Source organism: Chiloscyllium plagiosum, chromosome 1, assembly GCF_004010195.1.
Source record: "Chiloscyllium plagiosum isolate BGI_BamShark_2017 chromosome 1, ASM401019v2, whole genome shotgun sequence".
Taxonomy (NCBI): Eukaryota; Metazoa; Chordata; class Chondrichthyes; order Orectolobiformes; family Hemiscylliidae; genus Chiloscyllium; species Chiloscyllium plagiosum.
The window spans coordinates 119,221,103-119,242,146 of NC_057710.1; the positions used below are offsets into that span (position 1 = coordinate 119,221,103).

The 21,044-nt window shown below is 39.3% G+C and overlaps 1 protein-coding gene across 11 annotated transcripts in view; it reads right to left on the reverse strand.

The window, feature by feature from the left end:
• Positions 1-21,044, reverse strand: part of sec31a (SEC31 homolog A, COPII coat complex component) — a 110,324-nt gene continuing 89,280 nt past the window's right edge. For 6 of the 11 annotated variants that reach the window (XM_043695174.1, XM_043695188.1, XM_043695150.1 and 3 more), the window contains 8 exons: positions 20,848-20,980; positions 15,002-15,340; positions 10,084-10,122; positions 7,653-7,714; positions 5,001-5,252; positions 4,087-4,206; positions 3,318-3,389; positions 1-791 (listed from right to left, as the gene is read on the reverse strand). In XM_043695174.1, the coding sequence (XP_043551109.1) occupies positions 612-791; positions 3,318-3,389; positions 4,087-4,206; positions 5,001-5,252; positions 7,653-7,714; positions 10,084-10,122; positions 15,002-15,340; positions 20,848-20,980 (1,197 nt within the window). In that variant the 3' untranslated portion in view covers positions 1-611. The remainder of the gene's footprint in view (positions 792-3,317; positions 3,390-4,086; positions 4,207-5,000; positions 5,253-7,652; positions 7,715-10,083; positions 10,123-15,001; positions 15,341-20,847; positions 20,981-21,044) is intronic. The other 5 variants (XM_043695196.1, XM_043695162.1, XM_043695168.1 and 2 more) reach the window with 4 other exon arrangements.

The following is a 21,044-nucleotide window of genomic DNA, read 5'->3' on the forward strand; positions in this document are numbered from 1 at the left end:
TGTAATAAATTAATCTTTATTTAAAAGATGATTGTAGGTGTACTTCTGAATCATAAAATTGAACACAAGGAAGAACAAGCTGTTGCAACTTCTTCCAGAGACTCCGCCATAAGGTCAAGTATCTTCTTCCAGTATATATATAGCACACTCTTCCAGTCTGCATTGGTGTTAGACAAAGCTCTACACTTCTTTCCATTAAAGTACACTTTGCCACTAAATAAGTTAGTGGCACATAAACCTGTATTTTAGTTTGATCAGTAATGCATGCATCTGGATTATTACAATACTGTATGGATTCAATTTGTCCTATGTAGGTCACATAATTTAATGGCTTCTTTTTAAAACAGGCAATATAGGCATTTAAAAGATTGAATGTATTGCCACTGGATTCATATTATCTGATTATACATTGGAATGTTTGCCTAATATAAAAGCACAGTGGCAAGACAATGAAAAAAATGCAATATGGAATGAAACTTACGTCCATTAATCATATGGGTATTCAATTGGTCTTTGCTTAGATTTTCATTTTAATCTAAACCAACATAGGTTTGGCCAATATTTACTTTTTAAAGTATGTAACTTGTTTTTCTTAATCATGACTTCTTTAATCAAACACCTAGTTTATTAGCCTGGGTGAGAACCACTTTCAGAACTGGCATGAAGGCAGAGATTTCACTGAAGTTACTGGTGCTCACAATGTGTGTATGGATGTTTAATCCCTCACTGTAATTCCGAGTTTCAATGCTCCTTGCTATGTTGTGTAAGCCACCAATTATGGCTGGGGAGAGCTGTAAGAAAAGAAGAAAAATGTTAATATCAAGAACATATTTCTTTGACTGTGCCATTACCAGCAAGATTAATGAGGCTACTTGGTGATCTTCAGATTATTATTAATGGTTTCGTCATGACTCCTAAATGATTTTCTTTTCAGAAGGTCACATCAGATTTGTCAACAGGTTATCGAGATTTATAATTAAAGACAGACAGTAATCACAAACATGGTTCAACAAATGAAGCAGTGTTTATTGTCAAATATCATGCATGCTGAACTTAATTTTATTTTATAAAGCCCCATTAGCTTAAGGCAATATGTTCTGAAAATAGGGAGGGTGGGGTATACTTTTATCTCAAAGACAAAGGACATTGCTTTTGAGACACAGGAGAAAATAAGTTATTGGTGTGGAAAAGGAAGGAGCACTGTCTTGTGTTAATGGCTGATCAGGATACCCAGAAGAATTTGCTTCTTTTTCTAAAGGAAAGGAACAGATCGGATGGGACTCTTGACAATTTAGAACAGGGAACCTGATTGAAGTGTACCTTGCTAGTGGTAATTTTATCCAGGAAAAACTGGATGGCATAGAATGACTCTCAAAGTAAAACTGGAAGTTTTGACCTGAAGAATCAAGAGGAGGTCTCCTTCCATTGGATGTGGCAGGGTGATGGCTCCACTAATGTTATACACCCGCTAGAAGGGTGACACAAAACAAAATGGTTTGGTAAGGTTTATTTTGGTTGTAGTAGTTAATGCAAGACTACTTTTTCTTTGACTTATTAGCTACCTTTTAATTAATATCTAATTTTAACATTAACATTGATTGTAAATAGCTAATATCACAGTATTAATTCCTGCTGTATCCATTTGATACAGCCGGCAAACTTGAAACTGTTCCTTAATGCCCATTCACTGCTCTATGTCCAGAACCCAATCCTTCAATCATGCTAACATAATACTGCCAATTCCACATGCTCTTAAATTTTATGCATGAACCTTTTGCCTGACACTTTATCCAATCGCTTTTGGAAATCCAAGTCCTCTACACCTATTGGCTCCTCTTTATCTGCCCCAGTAATTATTTATTCAAAAAACTCTAATAAGTTTATTAAACACAATTTTACTTTCATGAAACCATCTTTATTCTGTGCGATCATACTATGATTTTTAAGTGTATTGTTAGGACTTTCTTTCAAATGGATTCTTGCTGAAAAGAGACATACTATGGAAGCTTTTCTTGTTGCACTCATGAGGACAAATGCAAGAAAATCAAATTGCGAAGGGAACAACAATTTTGTTGGTTGTCAGATTTTAGAAGTGGTTGCATGCTGAAATAGTTCATCTTGAAATACAGGACAATATCCAAGCTTGGGCTGAAAAATGGCAAGTAATATTTGTGCCACTAAAATGCAGGCAGTGACCATCCCCCAAAATTAATCTAACCATTGTTCCTTGACATTCAAGTCACTATCCCATAATACCCCACTATCAATCCACTGACCACTGACCAGAAACTGGACTAGCCATATAAAAACAAGTGACTGCAAGAGCAGGTTAGAGATTAGAACTACAGTGGTGAGTAACTCACCTCCTGTATCCCCAATGCATAAATCAGCATGTGATAGAATACTCCCCACTTGCCTAAATGAATGCAGCTCCAACAATATTCAAAAAGCCTAACAAGATCTAGCACAAAGCGCACATCCACAAACATTCATTCCCTCCACCACCGATGCTCTTAGCAGCAGTGTTTACTATCTAAAAGGTGCACTCAGAAATTCAATTCAACAAGGTTTCTTAGACAGCACCTTCTAAACCCAAGACCACTTCCATCTAAAAGGACAAAGGCAGCAGATTAATGGGAACACTACCACCTGCTAGTATCCCTCCAACTCACTCACTATCCTGATTGGAAATATGCTGTTGTTCCTTCACCATTGCTGAGTTAAAATCTTAGGATGCCCTCCTTAACGGTATTGTGGGTCAACCTATAGCACATGGACTACAGCAGTTCAAGAAGGCAACTCACCACCACCTTCTCAAGGGCAACTAGGGACAGAGAATAAACACTGGCTGAGCCAGCAATGCCCACATCCCACTAATAAATAAAACAAACACATAAAAATGCTGCCAGTTTGGCCTACAACCTTCCTCACTGGCACCACCTATCAAATATGCCCGGTGCTTTTTTGTGGCTTTCTCTGGTGCAAATATGGACTCGGTAAATTGCATCTATGAAGAAAGTAATTAGGAGAAGTTGGCCACTGAAGGAGATTTGTTCTTATATGATAGTGGCTTCAGAAAAGGGTGGAAAGGGGTGGTGGGGTGGGCAATTGCTTGGAAATCAGGAAATATATTACTGCATCTTCAGGTAATGCAAGTCTTTTTATCTGGAGGAAAAGGAAGGGAGGAAAGAAAGAAAGCTACCATATTTACTCTTGGTTTACATAAGCTATGCAAAAACAATGCTGCAGGAAATGAAAGGCTCAGGATATCACAAAGTACAACATAAAAGAAAATCAGTTCATATTCAGTTACTTACCACCTGGTCCCGTAGCTTATCATACAGAGATTCCAATCGCTTGTTTGCATCATCCAGCTTCCTCTTGGTTTGCTAAACAAACAAAATTTTATGATCTACTAAGTAACTGAATAGCAGCAGAAAAATCGTTAATAAAAATAAGTGTGCTATAATTTTCTCACAGTCACAACTGTACTTTACTAATTTCAAGTTTCCATTAGCTTTTCTCTCCTGACTTAATCCTTCCAAAAGAGGTATAATTTTGAGAGCTATGGCACCCTTTATATGCCTCTCTCTTGAATATCCATTCTTTATACCTGAATCTGCTGGCAACATACTCTGTTATGATGGCAGCAATGGTTCAGTGCAGGCTTACATTTACAAAGCCACACTTTGCAATCGAGAGGTCCTTATTGGATACCAAATCCTTGGCCAATTCCCCCTTTTCCCAGCCAGGAAACAACTGCACTGCCCATACTATATTCCATCCGAATTCAACAAACACAACTCAAGATAGGACTCCAATTCCGATCTGTATAAATCAATATTGCACCTCGTTATGTTTATTTGGATCCTGAGCCACCAGAATTTCATCTTCACGATACAGTTTAATATAAAGACTTGTACTTTCAAAATCACTTCCAATATTGGCACTGAAGCAGGCTTACTGAACAACTCACAATTCTCAAAGCGAATTAGCCTACAAATATGTGTAGGCTAATTAGGAACAGCAGAAACTATTAACTACCTATAAGAAAGGCAAATGATATCAACTTTGGACAGCACGTACAGGATCAGTAGCTGCAGTCATGCACCGCTGAATCAATCCTTCAAAAATAATCTTCAGAATGGCATGCTCTTCTGGAATGGGTTTCTTGGCAATTTTCTCAGTGGTTATTGGTTGTACTGGCTGAGCAGATAACAAGACAGAGTTAGAGTTATTATAACAAGGCAGGCCATTTAGCCCACTGAATCAATGTCAGCTTTCCATAGAGCAATTCAGTCAGTCCATGCTGCCACCCCCAAATACCCTTAGCTCAGCAGGAAGATGTGCCTTTCATTTTTCCAAAATGAGCAGCCCAATTTCTCCAAGCTAGCTCATTAGCTACATTTTCTCAATGCTTATTAGATACATGCAGCAATAACCTTAGGTTTACCAAATGTACAACCCCAAACCTCCATTCGGCAATGTTGACAATCAATAGGTATCATGGGCTATTCCAGTAACTAAACTGGATTGGTACCATTGAATAGGAAGGGTTTGGAGGGATATGGGCCAGGCGCTGGCCGGTGGGACTAGATTGGGTTGGGATATCTGGTCGGCATGGACAGGTTGGACCGAAGGGTCTGTTTCTTCCTGTACATCTCTATGACTCTATCTGGCTGGTCCACTATTTAGTTTCTTTACCTGAGACAATCACCCATCCTACCTAGAAAGAAATGTTGACTTGAATCTGAATCTAAGATAACACTTATTTGGAGGTAGGATGTGGTGGGTAAGAAGCAACTTTAGTTCATTCAAAGGAAATTACGAGAAAATACTTATGCAAATGATGAACCCATTGTAAAAGTATCAAGCATATTGTTTATATCATTTTATTCTGTCCAGGATCAAATTTGCAATAACAAATTAATCCAATTTCATCTGAGCCAAGTTTGCTCAGTAAGAATTGCAGAGTTTAAGATCTCAGGACGATCTTGTACCTGCATGATGTCACCAGTAGGAGCACCAGGAGCTTCCTCAGTGCTATGCTTTGGCATCATTGGTTGTAGTGAGGGCTGCACCATTCCTTGATATGAGCTTTGAACTGCTGGCTGATTTGAAAGTTGCTGGGGAGTCTGGAACGAAGTCTGCAGTGGAGGTGGTTGCTGATGCTGCATTGGAGCCTGATGGTCTGCAATTGGGTTCATTATAGGAGCCGTGATGGGTGCAGGAGGAGTAAAGTTGCCTGGTACCTGTATGATATTGTAATTAAAACAATGAATGGACTGTGAAGAAGAACAAAAGAAAAATCAGCTTGACTGTTTAATAAGTCACAAAGCAGCCTAAGTTCTGTAGCATTTATTGGCAATTTACAACTATGTGACTTTTGGAGACAATAATTTAACATTGAAGCAAAGATCTGCATATTCTGCAGGAATCTAAAAATGGCTTTACCTAAACAATCAACATTAAACAACAAATTGATGAAAATCTCTTTTCAAATTGAAATATTAAGTACTGGAAAGATACATCAAGGCCGTCAACAGGACATTGGTTAGGCCACTGTTGGAATATTGCGTGCAATTCTGGTCTCCCTATCGGAAAGATGTTGTGAAACATGAAAGGGTTCGGAAAAGATTTACAAGGATGTTGCCAGGGTTGGAGGATTTGAGCTATAAGGAGAGGCTGAACAGGCTGGGGCTGTTTTCCTTGGAGCGTCGGAGGCTGAGGGGTGAGCTTAGAGAGGTTTACAAAATTATGAGGGGCATGGATAGGATAAATAGACAAAGTCTTTTCCCTGGGGTCAGGGAGTCCAGAACTAGAGGGCATAGGTTTAGGGTGAGAGGGGAAAGATATAAAAGAGACCTAAGAGGCAACATTTTCACGCAGAGGGTGGTACATGTATGGAACGAGCAGCCAGAGGATGTGGTGAAGGCTGGTACAATTGCAGCATGTAAGAGGCATTTGGATGGGTATATGAATAGGAAGGGTTTGGAGGGATATGGGCTGGATGCTGGCAGGTGGGACTAGATTGGGTTGGGATATCTGGTCAGCATGGACAGGTTGGACTGAAGGGTCTGTTTTCATGCTATACATCTCTATGACTCTATGTGAACACAAAATGTCAGGCAGAGAACATTTGTTGTGTGCGGCAGCACACCCTGTGTGTTTATTTTTCCCTTTGAGCTACACATACCTATTAGATAAGCAGTTGAAAGGGGAAGAAAAGCTGTAGAGAAACAGTGCAAGCTGTGGTATCAGGAGAAAACTCCACTAACTGTCTTTTCTCTGAACAGAATGAACTTTCAATGTTATGACATTAAATTTGTGGGTTCAGAGATGTCAAGATCTGATTAGAACCTTATTTTCATTGCACTCATCATCTAAGTCCAAGCACTTACTGTGTAATGACAGCATTATGGAGCCTGAGACAGATTTATTCTCTGGATTCCCCGCAGTCTTCAAACCATAGGCAGCATGTTTTGTAGTAACAGGAAATTCAATGAGTTTCCAAACCATCTCACTAAGTGGATATTCATGTTGCACTAGACACCTGTCTCTGTAGTTTTATATGATTTTTCATCAGGATTTGGTATGGAGTTTGTAACCAGGTCAAAATAGTGAATGGAACCTTCACTCTCACCAAACAAGTTTTTACCTTGTTGTAAATTTCCAGCATTAAGTTTTATTTCTCGTATTGTTAACATAAACCCATCTTGAAATTAAGAAGCATCTTCTAATTTCACACATTTCCTGACAGCTGTGTTTATTCTATTTCATATGCCTCCAAGCATGCAGAGATGAAACAGGAACGTGAGAGAAACAGGAATTTATTAAGTGTTTTATAATGTCTGCTCTTTCAGGTGTCTAGCTCTTTTTGCAGCAATTTCTAAAGTCTGCTTACTTTTCTGAGTCCACATCTATGCTGAATCAATCAAGCACAGTAAGGATCAATAGTGATTAGACCCAGCTAATCAAACAGAGCAGTTTAGCAAATAGTGCCTCTTGCAACCTTTTATGATCACATTTTAATGAAACCTGTGTAAAAAAAACTTCTCAAGTGGGAATTTCATTCACCCTCTAATGAGGGCACTACAGCACCATCTCTAGCACAATGATGTAAAAAGTGTTAGTATAAGTTTGGACAAAGAAATTCATAACAGAAATACAAAAATAAGAACAGACTGCACAATTTTATATTAGAAACTGAATAATAATGCTGCCTCACAGCACCAGGGACCTGGGTTCAATTTCACCCTCGTGTGACCGTCCGTGTGGACTTTGCACATTCTCCGTATCTGCGTAAGTTTCGTTCGGGTGTTCCGGCTTCCTCTCTCAGTCCAAAGATATGCAGGTTAGGTGGATTGGCCATGGTAAATTGCACAAAGTGTTCAGATGATGAGTAAGCTGGATGGATTAGCTATGGGAAATTCAGGTTTACAGGCGAGGGGATGGGTTTGGTGCGATGTCCTTCGGAGGGTCAGTGTGGACTCAATGGGCTGAATGACCTGCTTCCACACTGTAGGGATCCTACGATAATTACCCTTCACCATTTCACTCTGTTCCACCAAACAACAATATATTCAATCATCTCACTATTTACTTTCACAGAATAACCAAGTTTTAAAAATATTGAAACATTTCTTAATTACCATGGTTTTCTTCTTTGGCATCCGACTCAAAGCTGGAGGGTCATTCCAACCATTCTGAGGTCCTTTGAAACAGAAATGTTGTTTTAAACTAGGCTGTGTGAGCAGTGGGAAAACTAACAAATAACAAGAATCCTCTTCTCTAACTCTTATTTCTTATGTGTTTTTATCTCTTAGCACAGCAGACATCACCATTACCGCCCAAGAACTATTAATCGCCTTTGCCTTGTTTTATTATTCGCTCCCAGTCCTCAGTATTTGGTTTTAAAAAGCACTGAAGGGACTGAGTTGTTCAGTTGGTGACCTTCATGGTCTGCTTCAATTCAGCTTCCTTACCATCAGGTACAGTAATGGTGAAAATCTGAGTCCTCCAGAAAAGGCCTGTCGCAATTTTTCTATCAACAGCTTCAATACTTAGAAAACAGAAGCAAACCTACATTCAAATGATCATGCGGCTGAATCAACTTAGGTAGACAGGAGTGTTATAATTCTCTCTTTCATAACAGCAGTTAGCTTACAGTGTAAACACATCTGCTATTCAATAGCCTTGCAAGTTCGCTAAGATAAATCAGGCACTCTAACTACTAATACAGTGAAGATTTTACTTATTGCCACAGCTTTATAATTTGATTTCCGATAAAGATTGAGCAATTTTTCATGAACATATCAGGATTCCTACATGATGCAATCAAATTTTTTGTTCAGCCAGATTTTCATACATTGGTAAAATAAATGCTACAGTGTGTTCACCTCCAAATTTTGTTTTCACAGAGACAACCAGTAATTTACAGCACAGGAGGAGGCCATTTCTTAAGCATCAAATGAATCATCCCAAACACACATGGTCCTCTTTACATTCCCACTGTGTAAGAAGAACACGCTTTAAAATCTCCTCTTCAACTTAAGAGGAGCTCAACAGTCTCCACTCAGTTACCCCCTCCTCTCACAAGATTCAAACTTTGAAAAAGCAAGCTGGTAATCATTTACTCACTATTTCTGATCTGCTAAATAAATATAACTACAAAAATAGTGGAGACATTCTCAGCTACAAACCTCGGTAAAGCATTAAAAAAAATTACACTTCTGGCCAAATTCCTGGAGGCGCACATTTTTCTAACTCTTGCACTATGGTATGGGTTTTTGCTTTAAAGTCTTTTCTGCCCTGCAATTTGCCATTCAAAGATTAAATGAGAGAATCTTGCAGAAAATTCAGAGAATTAAAAGTTAAGGAATTGAACAACTGGCTTTGAATCCTGAAAATGTAACAAAACAACTTCAGCTCATTACTTATATGTGAAAAAGACCAAACATTAATGACCAATTTTCATTAAAATAATACATTTTTTACATTGTGGATGCAGCATACAAAAAGCATGTGCACAGCACTTAACCTCACTGCATGCTTTGTCAATAAACAACATGGCAATTAACACCACTAGAATCTGCTCTCAACTATATAAAACTATCACCATAGTTATAGGTCACATGCCTGCGTCAACACGCAGGGTAACAGGAAGAAATCCTGACTTTCTGTTTCAGAATTTCACTAAATGAAAATGCTTTATTCTGGTGTGAAACCCTTCCATCCCAAATCTTTCTTATTTAGTCTAAATATTTTCTAATTAAAATTGGCTTTTAGTTATGCAAAAAGAAGGCCAAGACCTCATACAGTTAACAAATACAACAGAATTCTATTTCTGGATTTTAGCTGTGTTCAAGAAAGCTCAACATCAATTCCACCACACAACATTCTAAACTATATACTTACTAGCATTTCATCCAACCCCATTCAAGATCATTTTAATATGTAATTTCATTTCATTGTGTTCCCAACAACCATGATTAGATACAATTCCCCCAAGTCCTTCAAAAATCCTATGGCTGATGGTATCAATTCAGGAGAAGGGACAATTTTATATTTATGGCTATCCAAGTTCAGCTACCCACGGAAAATTGAATAGTTTAAGCTAATCACATCGAGTGAAACAAGATTTAATATTGAGGGAGGCAGAGGAGAGAACGATTTGGAAACAAGCAGAATTTTGACACCTGGCAAATGGCTTTTGATCTTCCTTACAAATAGTGTACTTTAAGGATTATCTTTGTTCATTTGTGATTCCATTGGTAATTATTAATCAGAGTGCTTTCAAAACAGAAATCAAGTCAGCAGCATTTGTAAATTGCATTAGTGCTAAGTAACATTACAAAAAAAACACATACTTGAAAACAGATTCTATTTGGTGTACTAGTTTAACTTTTAATTAAACCCTCTAAGGGGTGCTGGAGTTTAGCATCAAAGTAGTGTTATAAATGATCCATTTCATTGATTTAATTAAAATTCAGTATCATTAGGATTCCATTTGGATTAGAAAAAATTATTCCCAAATCAACTGAGGTTTCCAAAGTAAATTTTTTTTTACTATCTCTAGTTCACCTTCTAAGGAAGTAGTTTGGTCCTGAGAATATATGTCTCCTGTAGATAGAAGCAAAGTAAATTCAGAACAAGAGATGCAGAAGACATGGCTTATCTAATTTCTAAATTGTTTTGTAATTTGGTATATGCTAATGTTTAGAGGAAACATAGGAGGATGACTCATTATTGTGCATTAATAAAGCATTCAAATCCTCTGAATCAAAAGCACACCTCTCTATTCTGTATTTCTTCCCAACTTGTTTTTTTTAGAATACTTTCAAATAAAAATAGGAAACTCTAGATAGTATTTTAATTAATTTCTCTCAATCTATCAAAAACTTTGTATTTCATAGTGGCAATCCTTTTCCCATACAAAGTACATTCTTATCTATAGTATAAGCACACAGCATATGGGTCCAGACAACCCACTAGCTTGCACACTGTAGCATGAATTTAGTATGTAAACAGCTCCAACGTGACTGTGGCAGTACTTACACTGAAAAAACAATGCGAGCCTGATCCATTGGAGCTTCAGTCACTTTGTTGACTAGAGGGAGTCACATCTCCCAAGGTTTGATATTGTTTCTAAAGCAGGTAGGAATGCATTTTAAATTAGGAGTTTGAAATGCACCAAAGCTCCTTGGACAGCATTTTGGTGACTGGAATGAGGTCAGCCAGGTGGATCTCAGAGAATGAAATCCCTGAGTGGGGATGTTAACCTGGCCTAATCGGTTGACAGATATAAACAAGAATTTCAGAGCTTCTGCTCACTCTAGGAACCCGGCTCTTGCTAGTTGAGTCAATGTCATGTATTATGACATCTATTGTGGGCAGCACGGTGGCACAGTGGTTAGCACTGTTGCCTCACAGCGCCAGAGACTTGGGTTCAATTCCCGCCGGCGGGTCGGTGTGGACTTGTTAGGCCGAAGGGCCTGTTTCCACAATGTAATGTAATGTAATGTAATCTAATCTAAATAAAAGGTGACTTGGGGACACAATACTGGCCTTCGGGAAATTATTTCAAGCACCTACCAGACTCATGACCACTTCCATCTAGAAAAACGAGGTCAGCAAATACCTGGGAACACCACCTTCAGGTTTCCCTTCAAGCCCGTCACCATCCTGATTTGGAACTATATCACCGTTCCTTCACTGCCACTGGGTCAAAATCCTGGAATTCCCAACCTAATGGCATTTTGGGTCAACTTACAGCGCACAGACTGCAGCAGTTCAAGAAGATAGCTCACCACCACCTTCCTGAAGGCAACTAGGGACAGGAAATATATGCTAGCCCAGCCAGTGATGCCCACATTCCTTGAGTGATTAAAAAAAACTTAAACCTAAACTTGTCCAAATACTTCTTAGATGTTGTTAAGATTTCAGCTGCTACCATCCTTTAAGGCAGTGAGTTCCAGACATCCATCATCCTCTGTGTGAAAAAGATTTTCCCTAAATTATCTTCAAATCTCCTGCTCCTTACCTTAAATCTGGTTATCGATCCCACTACTAAGGGGAAATGTTTGTTCCTATCTACGCTTCATAATTCTGTACACCTCAATCAGTTTCTCCTTTAGCCTTCTCTCCTCAAAGGAAAACAACCCCAACCTATTTAGTCACTTTTCATAGCTGCAACACTTCAGCCATGGCAACATCTTGCTGAATCTCTTATATTGCAATCACATCTTTCCTATCGTGGGGCAACTAGAACTGCATCTAGTAGTCCAGCTGTTACTTAACTAATATTGTACACAGCTCGATCATAGCTTCCTTGCTGTTTTATTCATTGCTTTGACTGATGAAGGCAAGTATCCCAGATTGTTTCTTAACTAGCTGTCCTGCTGCCTTCAAGGATCAGTAGACACACACAACAAGATCACCATGACCCTCTGAATTTCCAAGGGTTATAGTATTCATCATTTATTCCCTTGCTTTCTTAGTCCTCACAAAATAAATCACCCCACACTTTTCCAGATTAAATCCCATCTGCCAAACTATATTGTCCTATAGTCTATGGCTTTTCTCCTCACTAATTATCCCACCACCAACTTTGAGTCATTTGCGAAATTGCTGATCATACCTCCTACATTCATGTCTAGATCTTTAATGCACTCTAAACAGTAAAGGACCCAGCACTAAACCCATACAGTATGCCCGCCAGACCAAGGTTTCCAGTCACAAAATTAACCCTTGACAAGCACCTTCTGCTTCCTGCCACCTAGCCAATTCGCCAAAATGCCCTGGATCTCATTGGTTCTTACCTTCTTGATCAGTTTCCAATGTGAGACTTTGTAAAATGCCTTCCTGAAGTCCACATAAACTACAGCAACTGCACTACCCTTCAATATACCTAATCACCCCCTTGAAAAATTATATTCTTCCCCCTCAGGTGGAAGGAAAAGATCTTGGAATGTTATTTTGAGAAACAAAACAAGTGTTTTACTTAACTAGCTAATATTTATCCCTCAAGCAACATCACTGAAATAGATTATCCAGTAATTTATCCAATTCTGTATATGGAGTTTGCTGTGTATGGGTTGAGTACAACACAACAGCAGTGACTGATTTCTAAAAAAGGCATTTTTTCCCTTTCTTCCTCAGGCAAACATTCATAATTACAGGGTAGCTGACTGAAGGAAAATAGAGTAAAACGCAGAGAAAGGGCATTTGTGGATTCATGTGTCTCAGGAATTAACACTGAGGCTGTAAGCTCTTGATCTGAAGTTTGGAATAGAAATGAGAAAGAAACCAAATCTTCAGATGACATTAATCTAGAAGATATGTTTTATAAAATTTGTGGTCCTACAATTAACAACCCAATGATCCTTGCCCCTGAGTTCATCAACAACTTGTTTTATTATGTCAAAGGTGCCATAGGAACATAGATGCTTCATAAATAAAGACACTTCACAAGAGCAATATGAAATGAACTGCAACACTAAGGAGATTTTAGAGCACATAAGAGTCATAGAGATGTAAAGCATGGAAACAGACCCTTCGGTCCAACCCGTCCATGACCAAAATCAAAGAACTAGATTTTAGAGAATGTTTTAGAGGAGGGACATAAGATGGAGAGAAACATAAGAGTTTACAGAGAGAACTGTATAGCTAAATGCTCAGACTCTGTAGGCGTGGCCACCAACAAAAGAGCACTTGAAATTAGAAATGCCGAAGAGGGTAGAATTAGAGCAGTGCCTGAATTTATGATGCATCTCAAATACATGTTTATTAAAACTAATTGCAAAAGACATTGTTTGAATAAACTAGTCAGAGATTATATGAAACAACATCTGCAAAATCATTGTTTGCTCTGAATGCAAGATTGATAAAGCTGAGAACTACAAATGGAGAAGCTCTATAATGTGATAGATGGACAAACAGGCTGGCAATTCAGATACATATGCAATTAAAAGTTAATTCACAATTGCAAAAAGTGATCAAATAAACTAATGTGGTGCTGGACTTCCTTATTTTAATACTGTACATCTTCTGTGGTGATGACCTACTCCAGACAGTTGGTCAGATCTACCTTGAATATTGCCTTCAGAAAGTTTTGGTCTCAACATTCAACAATGGCAACTGACATGAAAAACTTCAGTCATAATGAGACACTGAGTAAACCTGGGTTATAATCCTTGGAAGTGAAAGGCTTAAAGGATTCAGAGAACTAACTTGCAATGTTACAGCACATTTCACAATCTCAGAATGTTGCAAAACACTTTAAAGCAAATTAAATACTTTTGAGATGCTGACACTTATAATTTAGCAAAATAAAGGAACTACAGTAATTTGCACAAACAGCAATGAGATACATGATATGATGTTGCTTGAGAGAAATATACTGACAAGAACAGGATAGGAATTCTTTGTTCTTCAAGTATTGTCATTGGATGAACTACGACCACCTAAGGCAGCAGGCAGGACTAGGTTTGACAAAGCAGCTGAAAGACTTACACCGTCAGCAGTGTAGCCCTTCCTACAGTGTGTCCCTAGATTACGTGCTCAGGTTTCAAATGTGGAGCTTGAAGCCATGACCATCTGACTCAGAGTTGAGAGAGCTACCACTAAGCCAAAGTGGTGTGATTGAATGACCTTGCTTAAGATAATTAAGATAATAATAACGTCCCCCTTCAGGAGGTTATTTTAAAATAACGATCTTAAGATTCTGAATAAAAGTGGTTAAACAAAAATCCAGCAAAGTACTTTCACAGAAAGAATTGTGAAAATGCATTGGCTAAAGGCCACAGATTGCACACTGAGGTGTTTGGCGTAGAGGTGGATATGCATTTGGGAAGTAATACCAGAGAAAAATAAGGAATGGGAATTAAAAAGGTAGAGCTACCATGGTACACAAAAGTGGTGTGACAGTCTTAACAAGTACATGCCTTTGTTCAAATAATTGATGAAAGTATGATAAATTTTATATTTCAACCACTGAGGTAACATGCTATTGAAGATAGAGATCAGTTAATGGCATTCCAATTTAAATTCCCCTCCGCCTTGGGACAGAGCAGAAACTATAAGAACTGAAAACATATATTAGTTGACTGAAAACAAGCAGCAGAGACATACGACATTTCAGTGTTTACAGTTTGCTACCATATGGATCAACATCATGCACACTGTATGTCGGTGAATTTAGTTTATTACTTTTATGTACAACAGGTATAGTAAAAAGGGAGACGAAGGACACCATTTTCAACATGTGCACATAATGCACTTCTGTTTGTAAACAAAAAAATTAGTTCAGCCAAATACTTTTCATGAAGACGAACCTTTTAAATCGAGGACAAAGCGTGGGATGATGCTTAAGATAGCCATGCTTCCTTTACCTGCATATCGACTAAGATGAAGCAGGGACCTAAATTGTTGCCAATCTTACAATAATAAATGCCAAATGCATTCCAAACAAAATAAAAGCAACATGCTAACAACAACAGACCTGTTCTTTGCGAGGCAGGCAGCTCATTACTTGCAGGCAGTGTACCTGTTGGTCCAGTTGCTGGTGGATAGCCCACAGAAGGTGTTGGAGCTCCAGGTCCACCATGCTGGTAGGATGCTCCAGAAAGAGGAGGAAAAGCAGCAGCAGAAACAGGTGCTGTAGGAGCTGTTTGTGGCTGTCCTGCGTATGGAGGAGCCACAGAAGGAGGCAAAGAATGAGAGGGAACAGAAGGCAAATATGTAGACGGGTAGGAAGAAGGGGGTGGAGGTGCAGTAGGTTGATGCGGTTGATAGTAAGTTGATCCCCCTGCTCCTTGGGGTAACTGTTGTGGTTGGTAAGCTATGGAACAGAATTAGTTTGTCAGTAAACAAGAAAGCCAGGTTAAATAAACATTTATTCTGGGTTACAACTTAGCAAAATATTAGTCAAAATTCAAGAAGAACACAAAAACAGTGAATAGCTCCTTCAATAATAATTGACTATTAATTTTATTCTAGAACGTCTAAGAGGGTCACTGTGGTGAGACAAAACAACAAAGTGGTGGATGGTTCCTCACACTGAAATTCATCAGGATGCAGAGGTACCAGTGTTGGACTAGGATGGACAACGTCAGAAGTCACACGACACTAGGTTATAGTCCAACAGGTTTATTCAAAATCACAAGCTTTCGGAGCACTGCCCCATGCCAGGTGAAGTGAAGAGAAGCATGCAGGCACCTAATTTTATAAATTCTGTGCCTGAGTACTACTCTTCACCTCACCTGACGAAGGGGCAGTACTCCGAAAGCTTGTGGTTTCAAATAAACCTGCTGGACTACAATGTGGTGTCGTGTGACTTCGAAAATTCATCAGGATTAGTGTCCACGCAATCTACTTTCATAATAGCTATATAATTTTAAATTTCAGATCATAGGCACTCACTGCATTTAAAATGCAGTATTCTTCACGGTGAATTGTTTTTGTTTTGCCATTCACCATTTATCTCTGTCCTCCATGTTCCGGCCTTCCAGCAATAGGAACAATTTCTGTCTAGCTCATCTCTCTAAACCCCTGTTAGGCTTGAACACCTCTGTCAAATTTCCTCTTTGCTTCCTGTTCTCTGACAACAGCCCTTCTTTCCCTAATCAATCCATGTAAATTAAGTCCCTCATCCCTGGAACCAATCCAGTAAATCTTTCCTGTCCTTACTAAAGTTTCCATATCCTTCCTAAAGTGCACTTCCCAAAATTAAGCACAATGTTTCAGTTAAGGCTGAACCAGTGTTTTATAAAGGCCATCATCATTTCCTTGCTTATGTACTTTATGCTTCTATTTATAAAACGTAAAATCGCATAAGGTCATTAAAATCACGACCTTAATCTGGAGCCTACTACCTTCAACAATTTGCGCAAACATACCTCAGATCTCTCAGTTGCTGGACCCCGTTCAGAAATACACCTTTTATTTAACACTGACTCTCCTTGTTCATCCTGCCAAAGTATATTACTTTACACTTCTTGGCGTACATCTGCCACATATCTGTGCATTCCACTGTTATTGTCCTCTTCATGTTAATCACTATCCTCTTCAGAGAAACTTAAAAATGTACAAAATAGGAGTAGGAGTAGGCCATTCAATATGACCATGGCTAATCTTCCAACTGTTCTGGAGAAAAAAAGCCCCAGCCTATTCAGCCTTTCACTATAACTCAAACCCTTCAGTCCCAGCAACATCCTTGCAAATCCTTTTTGCACCCTCTCAAGTTTAACAACATCCTTCCTATAGAAGGGCAACCAAAATTCTTAAAGAGGCCTCACCAATGTCCTGATGAAGGGCTTTTGCCCTAAACGTCGATTTTCCTACTCCTCGGATGCTGCCTGACCTGCTGTGCTTTTCCAGCACCACTCTAATCTAAACTCTGGTTTCCAGCATCTGCAGTCCTCACTTCTGCCTCACCAATGTCCTGTACAGTTCCAACATGATATGCCAACTCCTTACTCAATGCCCTGACCAAATAATGCAAGCTTGCTAAAGGCCTTCTTCATCACCCTGTCTACTTGTGACTCCACTTTCTTGGATCTATGCACCTGCACCCCTAGGTCTCTGTTCAGCAACACTCCACAGGGCTCTACCTTTAACTGTACAAGTCCAGTCCTGGTTTGACTTACCAAAGTGCAATACCTCACATTTATCTAAATTAAATTCTAAAGGCCCATTGGCCTACCAATCAAGGTCCCATTGTACCCTGAGATAATCTTCGTCGCTGTCCACTACACCACCTTTTTTGGTGTCATCTGCAAACTTACTAACCATACCTCTTATATTCACATTTATTTATATAAATGACAAAAAGCAGTGAACCCAGTACCAATTCTTGTCACACACCGCTGGTCACAGGCCACCACTCTCTGTCTCCTACCGTCAAGCCAATTTTGTATCCAGATGGCTAGTTCCCCTGGATTGCAAGTGATCTAATCTTACTAAGCAGTTTACCATGCAGAATCTTGTCAAATGCTTTGCTGAAGTCCATATAGATAATGACTGCTCTGCATTCATCAATCTTCTTTGTCACCTCTTCAAAGAACTCAATCAAGTTAAATAGACATATTTTCCCATGTACAAAGCCATGTTGACTTTCCCGAATCAGTCCATGTCTTTCCAAATGCATGTACATCCTGTCCTGCAGAATCTCCTCCAACAACGTGTCCAACACTGATGTCAGGCTCACTGCCCTACAGTTCCCTGGTTTTCCTTACCACCTTTCCTAAATAGCGGCACCACATTAATCAATTTCCAGTCTTCCTGCACCTCACCCATGGCTGTCGATGATGCAAATATCTCAGCAAGAGGCCCAGTAATCTCTTCCCTAGGTTCCCACAAAATCCTGGGATACACCTAATCAGATCTTGGGGACTTATCTACCTTTACGTGTTTTAAGATGTTCAGCACCTCTTCTGTAATATCTTTTCATGACATCACTATTTATTTTCCCAAACATCCTACCTTCAATGTCCTTCTCTACAGTAAATACTGATGTGAAATATTTGTTTAGTATCTCAATCATCTCCTGTGGTTCCACACATAGATGGCCATGTTGATCTTTAAGGGGCCCTATTGTCTCCTAGTTACTCTTTTGCTTTAATATACTTACAGAATCTCTTTGGATTCTCCTTAACTCTATTTGCAAAAGCCACCTCATGTTCCGTTTTTGTCCTCCTCATTTCCCTCTTAAGCATACTCCTACTGCCATCATACTCCTCTAGGGATTCACTCAATCCAAGCCGTTGATTCTTTTTTTTTGACCAGAAACTCAATTTCTCTAGTCAACCAACATTCACCACACCTACCAACCTTGGCCTTTTCACTAATATACCGTGTCTGACCTCTCGTTATCTCATTTTTAAATGCCTTCTACTTTCCAACCTTCCCTTTGCCAGCAAATAGCCTCCCCCAATCAACTTTGACAGTTTCTGTCTAATACCATCAATTGGCCTTACTCCAATTCAGAACTTTAGTTATTTTGAAATTTTGATCACCTGACCCAAGGTGCTCCCCCATTGACACCTCCATAACTTGCCCCGCCTTATTTCCCAACAGGTCAAGTATTGCTCCTTCTCTAATAGATACATCCACATATTGAATAAGAAAGCGTTCGTGTACAGACTAAACAAATTCCTCCCCATCCAAACTCTTAACATTATGATATTCCCAGTATATGTTTGGAAAGTTAGAATCCCTTTCCATTACAACCCTATTATTCTGACATATCAAAGATCTCCTTATATACTTACTTTTCAATTTGCCGCTGACTATTGTGGGGGGGGGGGGGCGATAATACAATCCCAACAAGATGATCATCCCTTTCTTATTTCTCAGTTCTATCCATTTAACTTCACTAGATGATCTCCCAGGAGTATCCTCCATAAGTACAGCTGTAATGTTATCCCGCACCAAAAATGCCACATCCACCTTCTCTCTTGCCTCCTTTTCTATCGCTCCTATAGCACCCATACCCTGGAACATTAAACTGCAATCCGGTTCATCCCTGAGCACATTTCTCTAATATCTATGATAGCTAAATCCCATGTTCCCAACCATGCCCTAAGTTCAGCTCCTTTACCTGCCAGGTGCCTTGCATTGAAATCAATGCAGTTTGAATTATCACTCTGACCACGTTCTCTGCCAAGTTCTCGTCTGCCTTGACTATTTTTTTAGATTAGATTAGATTACAGCGTGGAAACAGGCCCTTCGGCCCAACAAGTCCACACCGACCTGTCGAAGTGCAACCCACCCATACCCCTACATTTACCCCTATACCTAACACTACGGGCAATTTAGCATGGCCAGTTCACCTGACCTGCACATCTTTGTGACTGTGGGAGGAAACCGGAGCACCCGGAGGAAACCCACGCAGACACAGGGAGAACGTGCAAACTCCACACAGTCAGTCGCCTGAGGCGGGAATTGAACCCGGGTCTCAGGCGCTGTGAGGCAGCAGTGCTAACCACTGTGCCACCGTGCCGCCCATATTTGACTTAGTTCCCTTACCTACAGTCCCAGCCTCAGCCTTTTCTCTTTTCTCACTATCGATTTGGTTGTCTCCCAACCCTGCCTTACACCTTCCCCTTTCCCAATCAGATAATCATATATCATCCTGTTTTTGCTATCAAAGTGGACAATCTCACATTTATCCACATCATTCTTCATCTGCCATGCATTTGTCCATCTAATCAACTAGCCCAAAAGCACACTGATGCATTTTCTCTTACAGTTCGCCCTCCCATTCAGCTGTGCCATCTGCAAACATTTGGAGATATTACATTTAGTTCACTTATTTAAATCATTAGTATAGTTCAAAATATTGAGCTATTTGCAAATTTTGAAATTGGGCCCTGTACATAGGTGTCTAAAATTTTAATACCCATAGAAATGCAGCAGTCTGATATGAATCCTGGGAACCCCACTATACAAACATTTGTCCAGGGCAAAAAATAACATCAATCAGTCCCTGCTGCCACTGACCCTCTGAGTCAAGAGACTTCAATTTTGCTTACCAAGTATGTTATGTGGCATTTTGGAAAATGCCTTTCATGCAAACCATATCACTCTCAATCACCATCTCTACTGCCTCGTGAAACTCAATCAAATTAGTTAAACATGATTTTTAATAACCTGGGCTGGCTTTCCTCAGTTAATCCACATCTGTCTAAGTGTCCGTTAATTTTGTCTTGAATGGTGATTTCCAAACCTTTCCTACCACCAAGATTAAACTGACTAACCTGTAATGGCCAGCACAGCTCTGGCGACTGAGCAGCATGAAGGACAACCTGGCTTCATAACAGCTCTTCATTTTTTAGCTCATTGTCAACTGCCTTTGCTTTCAATATGACTTTCATAGCTGTTTCTTTCTTGGTAAAGACACATACAAAGTAATCATTTGGTACCTCAGCATGCTCTCTGCCTCCACACATACATCTAGTTTTTAAATTTAATCAGCCAGAATCCTCCTCTTTCTATCTTTTTAACTACTAATTTGCTTATAGAGACTAAGTTATTGGAGGTTCTCTTTCAGAATTTTAACAGGATACATTTGTTGCCAATCTGGGACTGCTGTAATTCTGTGGCAAAACCCACAATAGAATTACTATGATCTCAACTAGTTGCAGGATAATTAAGATAGCTAAAAGACACATAATCGTGCAGATAAAACTAAAACAAAAATCACGTATAAAGCATTTACTAGATATTTTCTAAAACTTCCAATAAAACATAGCGGTTCAGCTACTAAATTGTGGTACTTAAACATGAAATACTTTATAGGATAGCTTGATTCCAAGCAAAAAACATGAGATTGCTGACTACACTTACTTTGAGGGAATGTCTGGCGGGATCCCACTTGGGAATACATGTTATAAACAGCTGATGTTGAAGCTGGTGTTTGGATCTGACCACTTGGATTTGAAATACCCTGAAGTATGAAACCAGGTGGTGGGGCTTCACCCTGGGGGACATAAGCAAAGCAGCATTTGAAGCTATAATGTTGCATTCAAAATGCAATTAAAAAA